General features: G+C 36.4%; 2 protein-coding genes across 7 annotated transcripts in view; one reads left to right on the top strand and one right to left on the bottom strand.

Annotated features, from left to right (window-relative positions):
- Nucleotides 1-1586: 1586 nt before the first annotated feature.
- On the top strand, nt 1587-5267 carry LOC127797139 (7-deoxyloganetic acid glucosyltransferase-like). Its single transcript, XM_052329726.1, has 2 exons — nt 1587-2100; nt 3692-5267. The coding sequence occupies exons 1-2, from the start codon at nt 1587-1589 to the stop codon at nt 4609-4611; spliced, it is 1434 nt and encodes a 477-aa protein (XP_052185686.1). The 3' UTR covers nt 4612-5267.
- LOC127797137 (UDP-glycosyltransferase 76B1-like) overlaps nt 1961-25226 on the bottom strand; it is a 32097-nt gene continuing 8831 nt past the window's right edge. The window contains exons 1-4 of one of the 6 annotated variants that reach the window (XM_052329720.1): nt 19889-20088; nt 8521-8816; nt 5669-6493; nt 4937-5157 (exon numbers count right to left, since the gene is read on the bottom strand). In XM_052329720.1, the coding sequence (XP_052185680.1) occupies nt 4937-5157; nt 5669-6493; nt 8521-8816; nt 19889-20088 (1542 nt within the window). Of the gene's footprint in view, nt 2110-4936; nt 5158-5613; nt 6494-8520; nt 8817-17661; nt 18861-19589; nt 20089-25226 lie in introns of those variants that run through there. The other 5 variants (XM_052329725.1, XM_052329723.1, XM_052329719.1 and 2 more) reach the window with 5 other exon arrangements.

Genomic DNA, 25226 nt, shown 5'->3' on the forward strand with positions numbered 1-25226 from the left:
ACGACAAGCAGCTGTCGGTTGGGTGACGAAGGAGAAGATGGGGGCAACGACGATCTAGGCAATAGGGGCAACAATGGCAGATCTAGAAGGAGTGTTGATGGCACGCCCCACCATAAGGAGGTGGCCTAGATGGGCAACAACGATAGAGATAATGGAGGAGGGGCGATAGCGATAATGGTAGAGCAAAGTTTCTAGAAAAGATGATAGGAGAAGAGAGCTTCTAGGGGAGAAAATGTAATGGTAATAGAAGGATATATATGTAAATATGAAAAATATTTGAGGACATTATGGTATTTTTGTTGGTCAACCTAGCAGCATTTTTTGTCAAAATTGTGGGTACCAGCTCTTGTTAAAAGTTGTTATGGTAGCTTTTAAGTGAAATAACTTTTAACCTTATTATTTATATCAAACACTTAATTATCAAAAGTTATATAGTTTATTAGTTGCATAAGTACTTTATAAGCGATCAAACTGCTAACCCAAACAGCCTCTCGATCGGCAAATTTGTTCTCAAGTCAGAGCAACTCCAACGAGAGTTGCTATCGAAATGGCACCCTAAAATACAAAATGTTCACTCCAACGGGAGTAACATATGAGGTTGCAAAATGGCAACTTCCTTTCTTCGATGCCATTTTTATATCTTTTAGAGAGAAAAAATCAAATATTGTATTTGTCAATGGCTATATTTTACATTATATATATATATATTTATTTGAACAGAGGAGGCGAGGTAGAGCAAGAGAAACGAGAGGCAAAAGACTTGGTGAGAAGCGCGAGAAGAAGGCGAGGGCGAGCAACTCTTGCGAGGGTGAGTAGCGCAAGAGGCGGCGACTGGCGAGGGTGATTCTGAATTGTATCGGGGGCGAGCCGTGAACAAGAGCAATTAATTTGTAGAGAAAAAGAAGGTTCTGGAGACACCCAAAGTATGTTATATATATATATTAATTAATTATAAATGTTTAAACAGTATGTGTTTGGGGGAGTTACAAAATAATTATTCAAAGCTAATTGTTAGAATTATATATTTTAATTATAGTTAATTGTTATGTTTTATTTTAGTTAATTATTAGAATTTAAATTAATTGTTAACATTTATTTTAATTTATTATTTTAAAATAATTATTTTAGTTAATTATTAAAATTTATTATTTAAAAAATATTAAAATAGTACCTCTATTTGTATCCTGCCATGCCATTAGAACAGGTATAGAATTCAAAAGTACCATAATACTATTTAAAGTTATAAAATAATAATTTAACACTCTAAAATTAGACTCCCCATGCTCTCACATGACTCAATTTAAAGTGATTGTAAAATTGTAATCTAAAAAAAAATATAGTAATAGAGATGAAAATAAGTACTCGTCCCGACAAAAAGCTCCTGTTAATGGGAGAAAATATGAAAGATAACTACCCTATAATAGTTTAGACCCACAAATATTTTAAATAATTTTATTATATATTATTTTAATACCTCATCGGTCATCACCAAGGTATTTTTACAGGGTTTCATGTCCGATGATCGTCGCCAATCGACTGATCCCTAGAAACCTGCAAGCTTGCCAATTGAAACTTGAAAGAATCCCATGGCTGAACAGCAGGGGCTTCCTCATCTTCTCATCTTCCCTCTGCCATTACAGGGTCCTGTCAATTCCATGCTCAAGCTAGCCGAGCTCCTCTGCCTCTCCGGAATCTACATCACCTTCCTCGTCACCGATCACGTCCACAGCCGCCTCCTGCGTTTCACCGACATCCAGACCCGCTTCAGTCGCTATCCCGGCCGGTTCCGCTTAGACTCCATTTCCGACGGCCTCCCGGAGGATCACCCAAGATTGGGCCATCAGCTCATGGAGATGTTTCATGCTTGGGAAACCGTAACCAAGCCGCTTTTCCGGCGGATGATGACCTCCGGGGACCTGGGTCCTGATTCCCGGTCGCCGGTGACATGCATAATTGCCGATGGAATCCTGGGTTTTACTATAGATGTTGCCAAGGAGATTGGCGTGCCCGTCATCTGCATCCGGACGATCAGCCCTTGCTGCCTGTGGATTTTCTGCTGCCTTCCGAAGCTCATTCAAGCCGGAGAGCTTCGCTCCCAAGGTTGGTTATCTACTTTGATAAATTGACAGGACAATTTGGGTTTGGGTTTAGAATTTGTAAAAACAGAATTTAGAGAGAAGAGAGGATAAATAGAAAGAATGAGAAAATTCTTCTTAGCTAAAATAATCAATACAAATTGGAGAATAAGCTAGAAAATAGGAGCATAAAAACAGTCAACAGGCAACATTGTTCAATAACCCGAAACTCATGTCAACATTTCCTAACACCACCTATCTGATTACTCTCTTCTTCACTAAGTCAATAACAAACAATATTCATTCCTCCTTGTTGGGCTGCATGTCTCTGCACGTATCATTTTCCTCTACTCAGATTATCCTTGTTGATGAAGTTGGATATATCTTCAAGTACGAAAAATTGAGGTCGTTGACACCAGAGAAGGAATTCCTCATCACAGTAATAACATAGGTCATTTTCCTATGGTCTCGAATTAACATTATTAATGGCGTCGGTGCCGGCCTTAAGCGGTGCCGGCCTTAAGCGCGGGTGGAAGGCCTAAAATTCTAACAGAATTGTTGGGTCTTAATTTTAGTTGTGCGTTGAAGTGGTTCGTTCGAGATCTTTTGTAATTGATTTTATTCCTCGATTGGCTGAGTGACTCCTATTGTCTTTGCTAAGGTCCTATGTTGTTTGATTTTTATGTTTAAGTGGATGTTATTTCAGAGTCTTACAACAAAGAAACCAATTAGAAAATTTTCAAGCATGCCATCTACTCGGTGGGAGAGTTTTTTGAATGCTTCTTGATAATCTACTATTGTTGAAGTTTGTTTAAGGCGAGTCAAGGCTTCTGATGGATCTTCGTAATGGGTTGGGTCAAAACATAGCAATATAGCTTTGGTGAATTCTTCTCCTGTGATTGGACCACGAAATTTTGTCAATTACCTGTGCCATTGTAAGATAATACCTTCTAAATGCAAAGAAGCTAGTTGAACTTATTGGGCAGATTCAATAGTTTAGAAATCAAAATATTGGTATGCTTTATAGAGCCAACTAGTTGGGTATTCGGCATTAAATTTTGAGAATAACAATTTAAGGTGTTGATGGGGGCGGTCTTGGATGTTGTTGGTCGAGAAAAATCTTCAGCTACAAAGGGGTTGGTTTCGAGTTGGTGAGTGATTGGGCTTGATGAGTGTCGGATAGTTTAAAGTTCGATTATCACTGTTTGCAAAGTAACATGAATCTGATCAATGCTTGACTAGTGTCGAGTCAAGATTTCGTAAACTTCATTACAAAATTTAACATTGATTTTGTCGTAAGTGTCCATGGTTGTTATCGTATTCGGTGCTCTAATATCAAATGATAGGAGAATTTGAGTTTAGAATTTATAAGTACAGAATTTAAAGAGAGAAAAGAAGATAAATAAAGAGAATGAGATAATTCTTATGAACAACTTAATCAATATGAATTCAAGAGGTCTCTTAAATTCAGCAACCCGGAACTCATGACACCATTTTCTAATACCACCTGCTTACTACTCTCTTATTCACTCTTCTTGCTTTGCGGGGGTGCTTGGCTGTGCACGGATCATAAATATACAGCTAGCAGAGATGTGATTTTTCTTAATAAACTGCAGAAACAGATTTGGATGCCCTGGTAAGCAGTGTGCCGGGCATGGAAGGCATTCTTCGGCGGCGAGATCTTCCGACCTTCTGCCGCCCCGGCAACTCGGCCGACCCAATGATCCAACTGTTTTCGAGGGAGAGCCAGCAAATTTCACGAGCAAACGGGCTTATTCTCAACACATTCGAAGACCTCGAAGGACCCTTGCTCTCTCACATACGCAAGCTTTGCCCAAATCTCTACACCATCGGGCCACTCCACCTCCACCTGAAAACCAGATTAGCAGCTGAATCGATCTCCACCGCCTCCTCCGCCAGTTTCCGGAAAGAAGACAAAAGCTGCTTGGCGTGGCTGGATAAACAAGAACCGAAATCCGTAATCTATGTCAGCTTTGGAAGCCTCGCGACGGCGAGCAAGGACCAGATCATGGAGATTTGGCACGGCCTGGTGAATAGCGGGAAGCGTTTCTTGTGGGCCATACGGGGGGACTCGGTTGCTGAACATGACTGCAAGGGGGGAATTGCGGCTGAGCTCCGGCAGGGCACGGCGGAGAAAGGGTGCATCGTGGATTGGGCGCCGCAAGAAGAGGTTTTGGCACACGATGCCGTAGGAGCATTCTTGACTCACTGTGGATGGAATTCAATTTTGGAGAGTATATGCGAGGGAGTGCCCATGATTTGCTGGCCTTTCTTCTTGGACCAACACATCAATGGCAGATTTGTGGAGAAGGTTTGGAATGTTGGGTTGGACATGAAGGATGTCTGTGATAGACGCATGGTTGAGAAGATGGTGAAGCATGTGATGGAGCTGATGGGATGTGCTGAAAGGACGGCTGAAATGGCGAGACGAGCTGTGAGCAGAGGCGGATCATCCCATGGGAACTTGGACCGTTTGGTTGAGGATATAAGGTCAAAATATTTGAACGGAAACTAATAAATCGTTTATCAATGTCTTTTATCATATATAATTGCTAGAAATGTTACTACGTTGTGAAGACCCACCTTGGCTTAGGCAAAGCTCCACCTTCTCTGCCCCATTCTATTCTTCCTTTGCCATTGCAGAGTTCCATCCGCTACGGCCTCCAAAAACTGCTTGTCGCTTGCAAGGAATTGATGTGGCAAGGGTCTTGATGTAATTTATGTGTTTGTATTGGGGTGGTTGCCCTTGCCCCTGTTCTGGAGGTTGCTGTCTATATGCTTGCTTATACAAAAGAAAAAGAAGGAGCTCATAATCGGTCTATATCATGGGAATGAGAAAATTAGGTTTGTAGTGTCATTTTAAGTTTGTACAATGCATACATTTGACAGAGGTATACCATTTTCTCGAGATGGTTGATATGCTTGCCAGATGTAGGTATAAGAAGAGAGCCACATTGTCTGGATATGGTTATGACTTTCGTCAAAGCAACAGCCAACAGGTTGTTCATCTTCCTCAAGAACCACTTCTGTTTTATCCCGTGGAATTGTGTGCTGAAACATCCTACCAAGTGAAATGTTTTGTGGCATGATTAACAAGTTCACTGTGTGGTAATTGGTGTAATTTAGATAAATTTTATAAATGGTATGTGAAATTTATCTTTTTATTCTTAAGAGTATAATGCCATTTCTCCTTATGCTCCTTCCTTAAAGCCAAATTATATATACCCCCAAAGAAGGTCATCATGGTCAAAGACTAGAAGCAATTAAGACAATATTAATTATCTTCTTGTAATATAAGAAAAAAATAATTTAAGGAGAACCCTTTTAACATTATACCAAATGAGTTTCAGGATAATGGGGTTGTCATCATAGACAAACCAATTGATTGATGAGAGCATAAAAATCTAAATCATAATACCAATCATGTAACTTTTTTAATATTCTACTAAGTTGGATGGAAATTAAAGCGTCAAAATAATTATTTTTGTAACTTTATGGTTGTAGAACAGATTCTTACTAGAATGATAAAATGTAAGTCACCAGGCTCTCCAAGCTATGGTGTGAAGACCCACCTTGGCTTAGGGAAAGCTCTACCTTCTCCTTGAGCCACAGAGCCCTTTCTCTCATGTCCTCCCCTTCCTTCTCCGCCATGAGTCTTCTGATGGTCTCCTCCACCTCTCCTCTCTTCATCTCATCAGGCTCAACCACCAACCCAATTCTCCACACGTCTTTCACGTATCTCGCATTCGTCATCTGGTCCCCGAAGAAAGGGGAACACATCATTGGAACTCCTTCGCAGATGCTCTCCATTGTAGAGTTCCATCCACTGTGAGTCCAAAACCCTCCTATGGCTCCATGACCCAACACTTCTTGCTGCGGCGCCCACTTCACCACGTGTCCTCTTCCCCCAGTCCTCTCCATGAATCCGCTAGGCAACGGCCCCGGCCATTCCCAGCCGCCGACCAGTCCCGGCCGGACCACCCACAAGAAGGGCTGCGCGCTGCTCTCCAGCCCCCAAGCCATTTCCAGGAACTGCCCTTCGTCCATTGTTGCGATGCTGCCGAAGCTCACGTAGAGTACAGATTTGGGTGGTTGTGTGTCTAGCCACGAAATGCAGCTTTGATCTTGTGGGAGCAGGCTGCTTGAGGACGCCGGAAAGTACTTGTGGAAGGGGCCGACGGGGAAACTGGGCACCGGAAAGTCTCGGCGGAATTTGGTCATTGAGGGTGGTTCCAGTTCTTCAAAGGAGTTCCATATGATTCCTGAAGAAGTTTTGAATTGCTCAATCATGGCTGCAATCAACGGGTATAGACCTTGTGAGTCATGTGGTCTAAATTTTGGAAGGTCCCTGATTTGGAGTGGGGGCAGCTCCGGCACAGCTTCCTCTGGCTGGGACTCTGATCAACAACAATATGAAAATGAATGAGCTAATTAATGAATAACATAACTCCCCATTGTTGCCACCTTGACGCTGACTCTGGAAGGTCCTTGATTTTTTTTTTTAAACCGGAAGGTCCTTGATTTTGAGGCGTGGGGAGAGACGAACAGGGGAGGGTGTCTTGGGGGTTTGCTGTTGCTGTATGACCATGTTGATGATGCATGTATAATAATAATAATAATAATAATAATAATATGCCAAATTGACTGCTTGGATCGATATGTGAACATGCAGGCCACCAAATGTCATCCTTTAATGATGAATTTGATCCGAACCAATTGCAGCGTGTTGTTAATTTTATTTTATTTTAAGATGCACTGCGCATTGGTCAATGGTCACAGCTGGCTAGTTTGGACTTTTACTAGTAAAACGAGGCAATCAAAACATTGAACCAGCAAAGAAATCTAAAAAAATTAGAATTGACTCTGAATATAAAAATAAACGGATAAAAAAAAATAAAAACACAAAAAATTCTTAAATAAAAAAATATAGATAAATATCAAAATTGACAGACCACACACTAAAAAAGACTTCGGGTATCAAAATGAATCCAATGAACCCATCATTTACCCTAAATAAAAAAACCACACCGATGGGACGAAGATAAATAGATACAATTAATTACGATAAATTATATTTGTTCGATATACTGTTGTTAATCTAATATGAATTTTCGAAAAGAATAGAATGGAAAAAACAAACAAAACTCAATTTTAATAATATTAAAAATAAAATATACTATTTAAAATAAAAAAAATGAAGAACTTGTGATTTGGTTTTTGATGCAACAAATAGGGGAAAACAATTCTTAATTGTTGATACCAAAAATAAAGCAGCCGATTCAGTAGCACGGCTGCAATAAGAGCTTGATGTCATTATGTTAATAAAAAACGGCTCGATGGTATGTTAACAAATTGGTCCACTATGGAAATGAGACTTCCTTCTATTGTAGGCATTATTTTTTCAAAAAATAATTAAAAAATACTTATAGTAACCATTCAAGCTGACGAAATTAGTAATATTATCTGTGAATGCATTGAGCAATATAATAGAGAAGCGAAGATCATAAATACTGGTACATAATTGAAGTCAAAGTTTGGCAGATTCATAATTCATTTGTTCCGTAGCGACAAAGGAAGGAAGCTGCATTGATTAAGGTGGCTGAACTAAAAGTTAATAGGAAAATACTATTGGTACATCTTCGTGTGTATTTTGAATTACATAAAGATGTATTAATGACAAAAAAGTCTCTCATAAGGCGCATAGAGACACATGGAGGCGAGAGATATTTTAGTTATAATACCTTCTTATGTAGTCCAAGATGTACAAAAGTGATGTACATCTAGCATAATTCAAGTGAATAATTAAATGCGGTTTGTATGGGAAGCTGCTACTGCTTCATATGGAACAAACTTTTTAACAGTTCATTGAGGGGGTGTTTGTTAATTAAGATAAAAAAGAAAAAATGTCAGATATAAAAAATATTTCAGATGTTTGATTTTTTTTAACGTGTTTGTTAAGTTTATCTGACCATTTCCTAAAAAGTCTTCACGTGATCTCTTATCTCCCCATTTCAAGATAAATTTATCCAACATTCCCCCTCCGATAAATTTATCTTGCTCTTTTAAGATAAGACTCAATTACTTATATGCCTAGGATAGTTAATGCCGTTTAATGTATTTTAAAGATTTAAATTTATTAAAAAAAATTATTTAAATAAATTTTATAATTAATATTATTTAATATATTTTTAAATTATTATATATTTTGATAATTTTTAAAATTTAAATTACATTATTCAGTTCATTAAGCAAAAAAGCATAGATGAACCAATTTCAGGTTATTATTAATCGACTTCTCTACTTCTCTTTTCTTTCATCCCACGGATCATTTGAGAATTAAACAGAAAAGCAATCAACTTCTGTTATATATATATATATATATATATATTAAACTAATTAAATCCTCAGGAGCGGAGCAGCAAACCTTGCAAGTAACCATTTTCCTGCAGAAGCACCATGGCAGAAAAGGCAAGGAAGCTTGTGACGCTGCCAGTCCGCAAGACCATCCTTGGGAGCCCAAAGCTGTCTGCAACCGACTTCGAGGAGAGCCACCAGGAATCTACTATCAGGCAAGCAACAGGCTCCTCGGACATTAACAACTCACCCAAGCAATCCCTCAGCCCCGAGGTGCAGTTGTCCTGAAGCATCTTGAGGAGATCGGCGGCAGCTGTTATTGTGGAAACCTGGCTCTCCGACAGGCCGTCGGCGATGGGGTGGAAGGTGAAGTGGGGGTAGTTGGATTTAAGGGGAGAGTTGAAGCGAGTGTGGATGATGGCGACGGAGAATCCTCTGGAGTGGAGGATTCTGGCGAGCTGGAGCATGGGGTTTAGGTGGCCTTGGAGGGGCAACGGAAACAGTGCTAGTCGCCGAAGGCGGGCCGTTCCGTGAATTCGGGTTTCCTCATCTCCTTGGTTCTCCATTTGTCTGGTTTATATGCTTCTCGCCGCCATCATCATCATCATCCTCAGAGTCTTTGTGCATCGGATGGGGCGGATATGCGTGCCCTATTTATAGATATGACCAGGGAAGAAAACAGTCCATTTAGGAGAAGAAAACAGTACATGGAAGATAGCCTGTTTTAAACTAATTAAGCTTGATATGATCGGTCTGCGTCACGCCTGACGTAGCTTGTTGGGTTTAAGTCTAACTTTTCACCCCCTAACAAAATTTAAGATATTTATCAGTCTCAAATCTTGATCATATGTCATATCTTGATCATATGTCATGTAAATATTTGATTGGTTAAGTGGCACAATCAGGGTTCTTTATTGTATTCTCATTATAAAAATATAATTTTCTAAGAGAAAGTATCTTGTTAGATCTAATTTAAGCATAGACAGATGAGGCCCTATCTTTCTTTTACAAGTCAAGCTAGCTAGTGCTGGACAAGATTGGGCTTAGGAACAGTAAGAAACGCCTAGAGGCCAAGCAAAAATAATCAATCATAAACACTTCTACTAAATGGATCAAAGTCGTGGTGGGCTCCAAAGCCGCCTATAAGAGTTGGGGTCTAAATTTTGCGCATAGAAGTTGAGCTCTCAAAGGCACAGCCCATCGGGTTTTGCACGCTGGTCGCCCTGCACAAACACCCTAATAATCCACCAAACCGTATATTATAAAGAATGCCTACGTGAGTAAAAACAAAAAAGCTTAACCTACATGTACAATGTTCTCATTATTTGATTGCGAATGAAAAATTCTATTAGCACCCACGATTTTGCACTTAGCAATCACATTTTAATATACCTAAAATAATTTTAATCAAAAATTTAATTTTATTCTTTATCTTCAATGTTCAACCACCTATATTACCCAATCACTTGACATCGCACTTTCTTTTATCGGCTAAATTCTATAATTTCTTTTCACCGACCGTTTCAATTACTTATTATTTTACACCCATTATCAAAAAGTTATTTTTTCCTCAAAGTCACTCATTTCTCTTTTCACACCCACATCCATTATTTTTCAACCATTTTCTCTCAAAATATTAGCGGACAAGAACATCAAATGCAATGTGAAAATAAAAAACGAATGAAAATAGAAGAATAGAAGAACGCATACACACATATATATACACATATTTACATACACAATCACATAGACACATATATATACATATCTCTGCATATATATACAGACATATATATTTATATATATATATATACACACAGTGGGCATGGCAACCATAGCTGCCCCATTCATGACCCCCTGAACCCTGGGGTTCGGGGCGCCTTGAAAGTCCCCGAACCCCAGGGTTTGGGGCATATTGAAGGCCCCTCAAATAATTTCAGGAAATATGTGTTGGCCTGTGCTATCTTTGCCTCTCCTCAATTCTGTACTTCTTGGATATGGTTGGTGTTCTCTCTATCTCTTATATAAATATATATATATATATATATACCGTTTTGTTTTTTCTATATGTATTTTGATCTGGCTTTCTCGAGAACTCTATATGAAAATATTCATGGGATTGATGAATGTTAAGTCGGGGAAATTGAATTCAATGTTTAGTGTAAAACCCATTTGGTTGGAAGGCCTAGATGTAAAATGATGGATTATAGGTGATTTGGGAAAATTTTCACACATAGTGAGCATGGGGCCATAAAAAAAACATGTTAATCAACACTATTTAATTAAAAATTGGGTTTGTCAAATATTTGTATAAAAAAATAAAATATATAAGTTTCGAGAAATCATGAATTTTATATTTCCCATTAGGGAAAGTCTTTTCCCAAACCCTGGGCTTCGAGAAACATGGTGTTTCCTGACAGCTTCCCTGAATCCTAGGATTCAGGAAAATCCATGTTTTCGATCAAGTTTACAAATATTTTTTATTTTAATTTGTAAATAATTAGATAAAAAAATAAAATTTTAAAAAAATTAAAGAAGTAAAATCATCAGTATAAAAAATTAAAATATAAAATATAAAAAAAATCATCACTATCAATTACTTGTATATTAAATAAAATTTATGAAAAAATATGCATTTATTTTTTAAAAAATTAAATTATTCAAGTCCAATACTTAGATAAAAAAATTAAGTATAAAAAAATATGTTAATCATCACTATTTAATTAAAAAATAGGTTTGGCAAATAATTACATAAAATATAAAATATAAAAAAAATAAAAGATGTGTTCCCCGAACCCATGACTTCGGGGAACCATGGATTTTCCGAAGCCACGGGTTCGAGAAATCCATACTTAAATAAATTAAATTAAGTATAAAAAAATATGTATTTGTTTGTTTAAAAAATTAAATTATTCAAGTGCAATACTTAGATAAAAATAAATAAATATAAAAAAACATGTTAATCAGCACTATTTAATTAAAAATTGGGTTTGTCAAATATTTGTATAAAAAATAAAATATAAAAAAATTAAAGATATAAGTTTCTGAAAACCATGAATTTTCTGACTATCACGTTGAAATATCCAAACTTAAACCCGTTGTAAAATAAAAAATCTAAATTTATTATCTAAAAATTCCAGTAAGACGAGATAATTTCGTCGACAAACAAACAACAGGTGACAGAGCATAGAAGGTGACAGCAAGTAGGGAAGGCGATGTGTGGGTTGTGGCTGTGTGAGAGGTATGAGATATGTGAGTGAGGGTAATTTTGGAATATAAGTGGCTACGAGGAGTAATAAAAGTGGTTGCTAAGAGTAATTATATATTTTTTTTATTTATGCCTACGAAGAGCAAAAACTTTGCTACGAATAGAATTTTCCATTAACAATTCAAGCTAAAATTATAGATTTATCCTCAGTCTAAATTACGATTATACCCTTGCCTTTTCAGTTCAAATTGAATACCCTACCCCTCTCTCCCCACCACATATTGTCCTCCACTTCTAGTCGTCCAGCTTCTCTCTCTCTCTCTCTCTCTCTCTCTCTCGTTTGCTACGCTCATTCTGATCACTGTTCGTTGTTGTTGCACCCGCAATATTTGTTCTCCATCGTTGAAACTACTACCATCATCGCTTATGGGTGTTGTTTGCCTCTGCTGCCTTCATCACTGTTTGCCTCCACCATTCTCATTGCCACTAACGCCTTCATGTCCTTCTTTCTCTTATCTCTCTAGGTCTTCTCATTCTCGTTTGTGGCTTTTCATCTCCTATGGCCATTCGTCGTTGTTGAGCCACCATCGACGCCTCAATCGCTGTTCACTTTCGACTTTTCAGCATCACCACTACCATCAAATAATATATATATCACTACAAAAAAATCAGAATTTAGCATTGATTTTTTTTTTTTTTTTGCGACGGTTAAAATAATTGAGCTATATCAAGTATTGCGAAGCATTTACCGATGATTTTCAGCAACCGTTAGAATAACCGTCGCTAAATATTATTTTTTGCGGCAGTTTAGGAATCACCACAAACTAAGTGATTTAGCGACTATTTTTAAAATATTTACTGAAATATTAAATTTGCAAAAAAATTAAAATTTTTAAATTTTAGCGATGGTTTCAAAACCGCCGCAAAAAATTCAAAAATTTTGAATTTACTGCACCAGCACACAAGTAAAAGGCCAGGCCGTGCGCCCAAAAGCTCGCGTCTGGCCCTTGCGCACCACATTGCTACATGTCCACATGCCGTGTGGCCATGTTGATGCCCGCGCGCAAAACCATCTGATCTGTGAAATCTTCTTATTATATATTTGTGTATATAAATTATATACTAAACCAATCTCATTTTTCAGAATTATATTCTATATTTTTTTAATATAAATTAAAAACATAAATTAATGGATTATTTTTTAAAAGGATAATGGAATAAATTTTAAATAAATTAATTTGATTAAATTAAATAAATAAAAAAATAAAAAAAGATTTTATATATATATTTTAAATTTTAGTTTAAAATTATTAAAATTTTGCTTCGTGTTTTTTTATTTTTTAAAAATAAAAATTTTTAATGAATTTTTATTTTTATTATTTAATTATTTTTGAATTTAGTGATGGTTTCTAAAACCGTCGCTAAATTGATTAAAAAATTGTATTTTTCGATGATTTTGAAAAATCGTCGTAAATATTAATTTAATTATTTAATTATTTTTTGAATTTAGTGATAATTTCTAAAAATCGTCGCTAAATTGATTAAAAAATTGTATTTTGCGATAGTTTTGAAAAATTACCGCAAAATTAAGTTTTTTAATGAATTTTATGACGATTTTAAAAAATCGCTGCTAAATGTTAAAAGAATCGCAGCAAAAAATCAATTTTTTTGTAGTGTATATATATTACATATATACACGTACGACATACATACATATAGTTTGATTTTCATTTTATAAAGTAAAAATGAAATAAAATTACAAAATAATTTTTTAAAAATAACAAGCTAAACTATGCTATTAAAAGTTTCAACTATGCCAAAATTTTTAAAAGTTACAAAATGGGTTTAATTTTGTTTAGATGATTTTGTATAATATATATTTAGTTTTTAGTTGTATTTAAGAAATATATTTATATATATGTAATTTTTTGTGTGCAATATAGATACTTAATTTGTGTATATTTATATTTAGATAAAGTATATTTATTTTATATTTTTGTTTAAAAAATATAGTTGAACAAATTCAACGATATTAAACAATAAGTTTGTATCCACACACTCCATGAATCCTGAATTTATAACTGTTACAATAAATAATATTGGCATATTGTCCAAGCCTCTTTCTAACTGATAGAATAACCAAATCCATCAATAAATTGAGTGATTAAGAGAGGAAGAAGAGTTTGATGATGCACTTAGTGGCCATATACATACGCAGAAAACTAAGATGACTCCCATAAGAAATCAGTATGAATATATTTTTAACTTTGATGGAGATTTTTGTATTTAACTTATAATAAACTCATTATTAAAAAAAAAAAAAAACAAGGATTCAAAGGAACCTATCCATCATCATTAACAGCACCAGCAGCACAAGAAAAATAATTCAAATCAACCCATTGAAGAACAACCCAAAATGGGTTGGCTTGAGTAGGTGAGTGACGGAGCAAGCGAGGGGTGGATGGAGGAGACGGTGGGGGAGGGGAAGTTGGCAGGTGGCAGCAACAAAGGGGTAGGAGATGTCGACAACAACAAAGGGAGATGCCGGCGACATCAAAGGAGGGAGACATTGGTCACGCTTGGTCTGGATCTATCATTCTCCATGCGTCTGCTACGTTGGTAGTGATGCTAATTTTTAAGAGGGAAAGAGATAGAAGAGGGGGAAAGTCATCCTGCGTACGTTGTCGGCGAACCAATCTCTGAGAGAGAGTGAGTGAGGAGGGAAGAGAGAGAGAGAGAGAAGATTTTAACGTGTATTTAAAATTTTGGAATTGAATTTATCGCGATATATCGATGTCAAAATATCGTGATATATCGATGTCAAAATATCGCGATAAATTTGATTTTCACCAAAATTGTCACGAAAAAATTGTCCATCTAGTATTACCTATACAAAAAAAGTTAACAATTGAATAGAATAGAATTATTAAAAGAACACAATACAATAACCGTGAAAAGGAAGTCATACATACCACCTCAATTTATTAATATATTAAGGAAGTTGTTAACGTTCAGAATAGGTCGATCGTAGTTTATCGGTCCGAATTGAGAGAATAAACACAAATGCAAAGGAAAGAAACAAATAGGACAAATTACAAATTATATGCAAGAAAGTTTTATGTGGTTCGACCAGAATGATGCTTAGTCCATGACTATTATTTGGTTATTTCGACAAAATAACAGTATATTATTCATTTCTTTAGAATGGTTTTTGATCCCTATTTATAGTGTGAGGTGTTTACAATTTTTATAAAATCCAAAATGAAAGATATTATGAAAACAATCCTTATTAGCTCCATAAAATCGGGAATGGATTCCGTATTATCAGAGATTTTGTTTGCCTCAAATAAGGTAGGTGGATATTGTCTCCGATTATTTCATGGTCTTTTTGTTATGCAAGCTGAATGGTTCGCTTAGTGAGCTGAAAGTATCGCTGAGAACTCGCTTGGTTCTGCGATTTAAACTTGGGGTTTTGGCGTCTTGCAACCTTGCTCTTCCGACCTCGACCTTGGGCCCGTTGGGCTTCGAAAGGTTGGGTCGGCCTGTTGGGTCAAGTCCAGCCCATAAAAAGTGGTCCAAAAAATACCCGTAATAGAAGTGTTTCTTAATTAAGATATATGAATTAAAAGAAAGTGATATATGAAAAGTATTTTAGATAAAAATATTTTTTATTGTATTTATTAAATTTATTTGAGAATTGTTGAAAAATAAGTCACATGACTCCTTATCTGAAATTATCCAAATAAATTTATCGCTCACTTCCCTTTAGATAAATTTATCATGTAAATTAAATATAAAAAAATGACCTGTATACCCCCAATACATTCTAAAAAAATTAACAAACAGTTTAATAAATATCTTTGAATGCTTTCCATTCTTATATTGATCATTCTATATCTTGGTTTCGTAAGTATTTTAATTTTATTTTATTTATTTCAACAAATATTACCTAAATATATGTAAAAGAGATAAAAAGAAATATAATAATATCATATAGAAAAGAAAACCAAAGAAAGTCCCCACTCCCATGGAGGGTGGATCAAGGAGGAGGTGAAAAAAGAGAACGGAAGGAACATTGACATGGAAACAACAGCAAAACAAAGAAAGGGAAAGAATAGAAGGAACTCCTCAAATTGTCATAGCCGGGTTCTTAATTTATAACCATTTAGAGCTCCAATCTCTTCACGGTTCCAGCAATGCCTCGCTCGCATTGTGCTGGGCTGCCCTTGACAGTGACATCCGTGGTGGGTGACGAGCTGCCGGCACTCTTCCATTCCATGAGCCGGACAATTAATAAGAGTTTAAATGCATAATCTCTGATGTTGGTTAACTACGGTATAGATTAAAATATAAAAAATATTTTAAAAGAAATATTATTTTTTATTATATTTGTTAAATTTATTTAAAAATAAGTCATGTAACATTTTATCTTAAATTTTCTAGATAAATTTATGTTTTCTCTCTCTTTGTATAAGTTATTTTAGACATTACATATAAATTATCTTAATATAATTTTATCTTACTTATTTTAATAAATACTGTCTAAATTTATTATAAATGCATGACCATAGCTTGCCGCTTTGTTAATACATAGTGATATGATTTATCTAGATAACAAGTGCTATCTAGATACCAATTTTGATAGAAAATATGTAGGTATATTCGGTGTATGGATTTATTAGATTTTTTTATGGTATTATGATAAATATTTTTTTTATCATGAATTTCTTTTAATTTATATTTATAATTAATCTTTTTGTGAATGGGATTTTTCAATTTTTAGTGAAGACAAATTATTATAAATTTTATAAAAATATATATGTAAATTAATTTAAATGAACACATGTACTGAAAAGAAAATAAATTTTAGGGAAATCCATTGTCCCTTGACACTGTTATGTGCCTACTACATAGGACACAAATTTGAGTGATTGGTCTCCACTTCTTACCAAAACACTCTCTCTCTCTCTCTTTCGTAATTCATACCAAAAATCATAAAATTTTGATGTCTTTTAGGATGCGACACTAAACTTTAATTAATTATAAAATAATCATAAAATTTTAAAATATTTTGTAATGTAATCTGCTCCTAATTCATATCAAAAGTCATAAAATTTTGATATTTTTTACAATATGGTCACTAAATTTCAATTATTTATAAAATAATCACAAAATTTTAAAATATTTTGTAATATAATCACATTTGAAACTGCTAAGATGCCCACGTTGAAGTTGCTTGTCATTTCAGTGACTAGACGTTGACGTTCTAGAACCAAATCAATTAAATAGATGCTAAAATCAAATAGATTATAAAATTAAAAATATTAAATTATTTATGTTGCCTAACATTAACGTACTTTAACCAATAACAGACTTAAAACCATTCTCTAATTAAAACCTCTATTTTTGGCTCCCCAAATTAAATCACGTCAAACCTTTTTGAATAATTTGATCAATTTGATTACACTCTTATTTAACAGATATAATTAAAAAAGATATAATATATATATAAATTCTGTTATGATTAAAAAATAAATAAAATATTAATTATGATTATAATTATAATTATTAAAGTAACTGTAATTTTAATTGAACAAATTAGAATTAATAATTTATAATAATATTTAAAAATATAAAATTATATATATACATGCATGCATGCATGTATGCCGGGGGTGGGGGGGAACACGTCTGCGTCGGGCAAGATACAAAACGGCCGACGTGGGCAGAAGATGAAGACGGCCCAAAGTAAATTGATGCGTTACTGCGCGAGTCTGATTTGGGCAGTCCTGTTTTTTAACCCCAGAACCAAACTTTTCAAAGAATCTCCCAGATATCTTTTGTTAAGAAAGTCTTGAAAGGTCCTTTCTTGACTTTTATACAGTTTATTGGGCCTTAATTTTGAAGGCCATTTGGTATTTGACGCCGCTGATAAAAGGAAAAAGGGTACAATGAAAAGAATATTAAAGAATTTTTTTTTATAGTAGAGCAGACAACTAGAAAGATAAAATGTTTTTTTTTTTTCTTTTTGTTGAAATCAGATCCTCACAAGGACGAAATACAGCGAGATTTCTTTTAAGCTACGGAACAAGACCCATACAAAGGCTGGGAAACCACAAAAACCAAATAGAACTAGCTAAAACATGGGCCCAACCAAACAAAAAACAAAGGCCCATCAAAAGAGGCCCATAAACAAGCAAACAAAAGAAACCATAGCAAACAGAGAACAACCGCCGCCTCAATCCCGCCCATCACCTCATGCATCACCGCCATTCTGTCCCCTCATGCTTTGTTGACGAAATATTGTTTTTTTTTTTTTAGTTAGAATGATAAAATGTAAGTCACCAGGCTCTCCAAGCTATGGTGTGAAGACCCACCTTGGCTTAGGGATAGCTCTACCTTCTCCTTAAGCCACAGAGCCCTTTCTCTCATGTCCTCCCCTTCCTTCTCCGCCATGAGTCTTCTGATGGTTTCCTCCACCTCTCCTCTCTTCATCTCATCAGGCTCAAACACCAACCCATTTCTCCACACGTCTTTCACGTATCTCGCATTCGTCATCTGGTCCCCGAAGAAAGGGGAACACATCATTGGAACTCCTTCGCAGATGCTCTCCATTGTAGAGTTCCATCCACTGTGAGTCCAGAACCCTCCTATGGCTCCATGGCCCAACACTTCCTGCTGCGGCGCCCACTTCACCACGTGTCCTCTTCCCCCAGTCCTCTCCATGAATCCGCTAGGCAACGGCCCCGGCCATTCCCAGCCGCCGACCAGTCCCGGCCGGATCACCCACAAGAAAGGCTGCGCGCTGCTCTCCAGCCCCCAAGCCATTTCCAGGAACTGCCCTTCGTCTATTGCTGCGATGCTGCCGAAGCTTACGTAGAGTACAGATTTGGGATGTTGTGCGTCTAGCCACGAAATGCAGCTTCGGTCTGGCGGGAGCAGGCTGCTTGAGGACGCCGGGAAGTTCTTCTGGAAGGGGCCGACGGGGAAACTGGGCACCGGAAAGTCTCGGCGGAATTTGGTCATTGAGGGTGGTTCCAGTTCTTCAAAGGAGTTCCATATGATTCCTGAAGAGGTTTTGAATTGCTCGATCATGGCTACAATGAACGAGTATCGACCTTGTGAGTCATGTGGTTTAAGTGTTGGAAGGTCCCTGATTTGGAGTGGGGGCAGCTCCGGCACAGCTTCCTCTGGCTGGGACTCTGATCAACAACAATATGAAAATGAATGAGCTAATTAACGAATAAAATAACTCCCCGTTGTTGTCACCTTGACGCTGACTCTGGAAGGTCCTTGATTTTGAGGCGTGGGGAGAGACGAGCAGGGGAGGGTGTCTTGGGGGTTTGCTGTTGCTGCATGACCATGTTGATGATGCATGTATAATAATAATAATAATAATAATAATAATAACAATATGCCAAATTGACTGATTGGATCGATATGTGAACATGCAGGCCACCAAATGCCATCCTTTAAAGATGAATTTGATCCGAATCAATTGCAGCATGTTGTTAATTTTATTTTATTTTTAGATGCACTGCGCATTGGTCAATGGTCACAGCTAGCTAGTTTGGACTTTGACTAGTTAAATACATAATTGAAGTTAAAGTTTGGCAGATTCATAATTCATTTGTTGTGTAGCGACAAAGGAAGGAAGCTGCATTGATTGAGGCGGCTAAACTTAAAGTCCATAATTAAAGGCGGTTTGTATGGGAAGCTGCTAATGCTTCATATGGAACAGACTTTTAACAGTTCATTAAGCAAAAAAGCATAGATGAACCAATTTCAGGTTATTATAAATCGACTTCTCTACTTCTCTTTTCTCTCACCCCACGGATCATCTTGAAAATTAAACAGAAAAGCAATAAACTTCTGTTATATATATATATATATATTAAACTAATTAAATACTTGGGAGCAGAGCAGCAAACCTTGCAAGTAACCATTTTCCTGCAGAAGCACCAAGGCAGAAAAGCCAAGAAAGCTTGTGACGCTGCCAGTCCGCAAGACCATCCTTGGGAGCCCAAAGCTGTCTGCAACCGACTTCGAGGAGAGCCACCAGGAATCTACTATCAGGCAAGCAACAGGCTCCTCGGACATTAACAACTCACCCAAGCAATCCCTCAGCCCCGAGGCGCAGGTGTCCTGAACCTGAAGCATCTTGAGTAGATCGGCGGCAGCTGTTGTGGAAACCTGTCTCTCCGACAGGCCGTCGGCGATGGGGTGGAAGGTGAAGTGGGGGTAGTTGGATTTAAGGGGAGAGTTGAAGCGAGTGTGGATGATGGCGACGGAGAATCCTCTGGAGTGGAGGATTCCGGCGAGCTGGAGCATGGGGTTTAGGTGGCCTTGGAGGGGCAACGGAAACAGTGCTAGTCGCCGACGGCGGGCCGTTCCGCGAATTCGGGTTTCCTCATCTCCTTGGTTCTCCATTTGTCTGGTTATATGCTTCTCGCTACCATTATCATCATCAGAGTTTGTGCATCGGATTCGGCGGCTATGTGTGTCCTATTTATAGATATGACCAGGGAAGAAAACAGTCCATTTAAGAGAAGAACACGGTACGTGGAAGATAGCCTGTTTTAAACTAATTAAGCTTGATGATCGGTCTGCGTCACGCCTGACATAGCTTGGTGAGTTTAAGTCTAACTTTTCACCTAACATAATTTAAGATATTTATCAGTCTCAGATCTTGAGCATATGTCAAGTAAATATTCGATTGGTTAAGTGGCACAACCAGGGTTCTTTATTGTATTCTCTTTATAAAAATACAATTTTCTAAGAGAAAGTATCTTGTTAGATCTAGTGACTAATTTAAGCATCGATAGATGAAGCCCTATCTTCCTTTTACAAGTCGAGCTAGCTACGGGACAAGGTTGGGCTTAGGAACAGTAAGAAACGCCTAGAGGCCGAGCAAAAAAAATCAATCATAAACCCTTCTACTAAATGGATCAAAGTGGTGGTGGGCTCCAAAGCCGCCTATAAAAGTTGGGGTCTAAATTTTGCGCATAGAAGTTGAGCTCCCAAAGGCACAACCCATCGGGTTATGCACGCTGGTCGCCCTGCACAAACACCATAGTAACCCACTAAACCGTATATTATAAAGAATGCCTACGTGAGTAAAAACGAAAAAGGTTAATGCTACATGTACAATGTTCTGATTGGAAAATTCTATTTACAATCATAATTTTTGTCTTTTATAATTAATGTAAGTAAAATTTTAATATTTGTTATTTATAACCAAAGTGATTACTTTTTGTAATTATTTATATTTCAAACATTCCCTCCAAACATTCATCCCTCAAAAGACACCCACACGCACAACAAACCCTCTTCATATCACCTCACATCAAACCCTCTTTAGACCACTACCATCTCGCCCTCGCTAGTTGCTTGCCTCTCACGCCATTTTCGTAGGAGTTCCTCGCTTTCTTGTCAGAATCACAGAAGACAAGCGCCAAAAATTTAGAGAAATTCTATTTGTAGCCAAGTGTTTTGTTCTTCGAGAGATAATGTGGCTGCCTATCATTGCACTTGAATTCCAAGATTCGGGGGCTTTGAAAGCACCCGAATCTATGACTTCAGGAAAATATAATTCTCCCAAACCCATAGATTCAGGAAAAATAAATTTTTCCAAATCAATGGATTGGGGAGAAACGCAACATATATATGTATGTAATATAATATTGCTACATATATATAATATATATATATATGTATGGCATATATATATATGTAATATGAGGTTATTCTCATAAAATATTGTTGCTGCATTTGATTAGATTCGACCATTTGCAATCTCACATGACAAACTTTTTTATTTAGAATAATTTATATATAAAATCACGTCTATATTATATATATATATAATTATAACATGTATGTATGTATATAATAGTTTCTCCCGAAACCGATACGTCCAAGAGAATGCTATATATAAAAATATTATAACTATAACATATTATAATATACATAGTATAGTATATTATATACTAAATACATGTATTTATAGCATTCGCTTGAATTCATGGATTAGGGAAAAATGGTTTTTCCCGAACTCATAAGTTCAGGAGAATTGATTTTTCCTGAATCCAAGGTGCTTTCAAAGTCCCCGAACCCTAAGATTTGCGTTCGATCGCCAGCATTCGGAGGCATCGACTAGCTCCGACAGTAGTTGCAGGAATGCCTTTTAATCACGACGTTCGAAGGCGGTCATCATCTCGGAACCCCGGGGTTTGGGGAGGCTGACTGCCACCGAACCCTGGGGTTCGTGGTATCCCCCAGCCCTCGAACCCCGGGGTTTGGGGCTTCAAGGCACCTCGAAAAGGTATTTTTTATTTTTTTAATTACTCTTATTTTTTTAATTCATCCATTATGTGATTGAATGATGTTGTAAATTGTGTTGTTTCTCGCCGAAACAGGAATACTCGTTATCTTCTTCGTCAAACTCTGGCGTAAACATTTGCGTATAATAATTCTCCATCGTTGACAGTAACTAGTAATTGGCTATGGGGAAAAGAATTGGGTTAAGCAATGTTCGGTGTTGAATAATAGTGATTGCGTAATACTCGGTGTTGAATAATAATGGTTGCGCGATATTCAGTTGTGGGTGAGTAAAGTGACTGTGGCGATGGTGGGTGAGAAAATGGGTGTACACGCTTGAGAAGTAATGGTAGGTGATTAAGCACTAAAGAATTAAATGAATGCAAATATGAGTTTTCATCTCAGGGTATTTTAGGAATATTAAAAGTGGGTTGCGGAGAGCAAAAGGTATGGTTGCAAATAGAATTTTCCCTGATCATTTGATTGACAATTCAGGCTCAAATTACAGATTTATCCTCAATTTAAATTACAAATTTACCCTTGTTTTTTCAGTGAATACCCTACCTCGCCCAAAAGTTTCTTCATCCTCACCTACTCTGTCTCTCTCCCTACCACGTACTGTCATCCACTTCCGACCGCCCAGCTTCTTTCTCTTCTTCCCCCATCTCTCTCGTCTGCGACTGTTGTGCGTCTTCTAATCACCGTTCGTCGCCTTTACACCCGCCATCATTCGCCTCTATCGTTGTTCTCCACCGTTGACGTCGTTGCCATCAATGCTTCTGGTTGTCATTTGCCTATGTTGCCCCCATCGTCATTTGCCTCCATTGTTCCTAATGTCGTCGATGCCTCCATCTCCTTCTCTCTCTAAGTCTTCTCATTCTCACATGTGGCTTCTCCTCTCCTATGGCCGTTCGTTGTTCCCTATCATTCGCCGTTGTTGAGTCGCCGTCGATGCCTCAATAGTCGTTCGCCTCCGTCTTTCCAGTGCCACCACCGCCATCAAATAATATATATATTATATATCTATATAATAAAGCAAAATAATTTTTGAAAATGTTTAAAGAAACAATTTGATCATATGGTTGAGATGAGTTTTGAATGTTGGTCAATGGCTGTAATACTCCAAGAGTCCAGAGAATGATAGTATATATCGAGGATAAGTAAGGAATGAAACAACACCAGCTGGATACCTTTTGGGCTGAATGTAGGTAAGGAACTCTAGGGTTAAGCATGCTTGACCTGGTGACAGCTCAAAGATGGGTGACCCCCTGTGAAGTTTGTGTAGGCCCATCAGAGTAAGTTGTTCTGGTCCTTCCTATCGCTCGATGCGGGATGTTACAATGGCTGAGATGAATTAGACTTCTTGCCCAGCTTTTCTTTTTCTCCCACTCTGTCACTCACTGTCTCTCTCTCTCTCACTCTTTCTTTCTCTCTCACAGACCCACCCACTCATTCCCTCACTAATTGTCCCTTTCTCTCTCCCACAGACCCACTCAGGCATATGCACACATATATACACACATGCGCATATACACACATAGGCATATACACACATATACACTCGTGAGATGTGCTCGCGGCAAGGGGGTGACAGATGGCAAACGCTGCTCTGACGGTGGAGGGGTGACGGTGGTGCTCGCATCGATTGGCTGCTGGTAAGGACCTACCTATCGCCCCCAATTGGCGGCAGGAGGCAACTGACGTAGGCTCGACTATGAGTGAAGGAGAAGCAGGAGGAAGAAGAAGATGGGAGGGAAAAAAGAAAATAAAAGAAAATATAAAATATGAAACAAAAATGAGAAAATAGGGGGAAATGGCATTGTTGATATGTGAGTTTTGGCACAAAGGAGGCAGCCAAAGAGGCAACACAGGTGTGAGCTTTTGCTGGGTTTCTCAACCAGATTGGTTGATGAAAAATAATTTTTTTTTTAATTATTTACATTATGTAGGATAATATAGAATAAGTATTGATTTGATTGAATTAAATCCCTGATTGGTGTTGTTTGGAAATTATTTATGGGTGAGTTTTGCAGGTCGGGGCCTCTTCCCATTATTTTTTTTTTTTTGTGAAAATATTTTTAGATAAAATATTTAAAATGGGAAACATTAATTGATATTTAAAATTTAAAGTAAAAGTAAAAACATTACACTTCTAATTTTTTTAGATAAAATATTTAAAGTTAGAAACATTAATAGAAAGTAAAAATATTTTTAGATAAAATTACCTTAATCGATATTTAAAATTAGAAATATTACACTTATAATTTATGTCTATTTACGTATGCTTATTAATAAGATAAAATTACAATTATAATTTGTGTCTGCTCGACCACTCTAAAATAAAGAGTATCATAGACTATGATTTTTTTTTTTAATTTTTCTTAAAGAGTATCATTCTAAATATTCTAATTTTAAAAGCATTTAATACTTAATTTTTAAGTATTCTAAATATCAACAGTGTAAGTTTTAAATAAAAAAATACCAACAGTGTAAGTTTAATGTATAAGAATTTGACATGGATGATTCAATTTTAAAAGAAATAAAAGTCTCTTCTTTAAATCATTGATGATCAAATGCAGTTTTTAATGTAAAACTTTATTCAAATAATGATATCAAAGTAAGAAGTTTAATTTGAAATTTAATATTTTTATCTTTAGGTGTTGAATTTTTGATAGTTAAATAAATGTGAAATTAGTTAATCTATCATATTGAATTACTTAAAGATGCAAATATTTAAAAAGAATTTATTTATTTTTTTAATTCTATTTTTATTTTATTAATTCTATTTTTTTATTTTAGGCACAATAATTTTTTTAAATTAAATTAATATAAAAATCAAAGAGTTTCCGATCACGCATGATTAGGAAACCCAAGGTTTGAGAACACAAGGGTTCATGGTCAGGAACTCAAATTTCTCCGACCCCAAACTGGGGTTCCCCCTTTCCCCCTGGTTTATGGCCAGAGCCGGTTCTGGGTTTTTTAAGGCCTAGGGCAAATTTTTTAAAGTGTACCCCTTTATACAAATTAAATAAAAAAAATAAAAATTATTAACTAATTAATTTTATTAAAATTATAAGAATTTACAAAAGATAAGGAAGAATAATTTGGAGCCTCATTAAAACCTTATTTGGGGAAAACCCAATGGGACAAAATCCCAAACGAAGGAAAAAGAGTACCCTGCATTGTAAATATTGCATTAAAAAACGAAAATTATATATTTGAGTCTACATGTTTTCTCCCGAATCTCC

Source organism: Diospyros lotus, chromosome 3 (genome assembly GCF_014633365.1).
Source record: "Diospyros lotus cultivar Yz01 chromosome 3, ASM1463336v1, whole genome shotgun sequence".
Classification (NCBI taxonomy): domain Eukaryota; kingdom Viridiplantae; phylum Streptophyta; class Magnoliopsida; order Ericales; family Ebenaceae; genus Diospyros; species Diospyros lotus.

Excerpts from the sequence above, each read along its gene's own strand:
- LOC127797139 (XM_052329726.1), top strand. The coding sequence starts at position 1,587 with ATGGCTGAACAGCAGGGGCTTCCTCATCTTCTCATCTTCCCTCTGCCA. Across the intron at positions 2,101-3,691 it reads CGGAGAGCTTCGCTCCCAAG|AAACAGATTTGGATGCCCTG; the intron begins GTTGGTTATCTA and ends AATAAACTGCAG.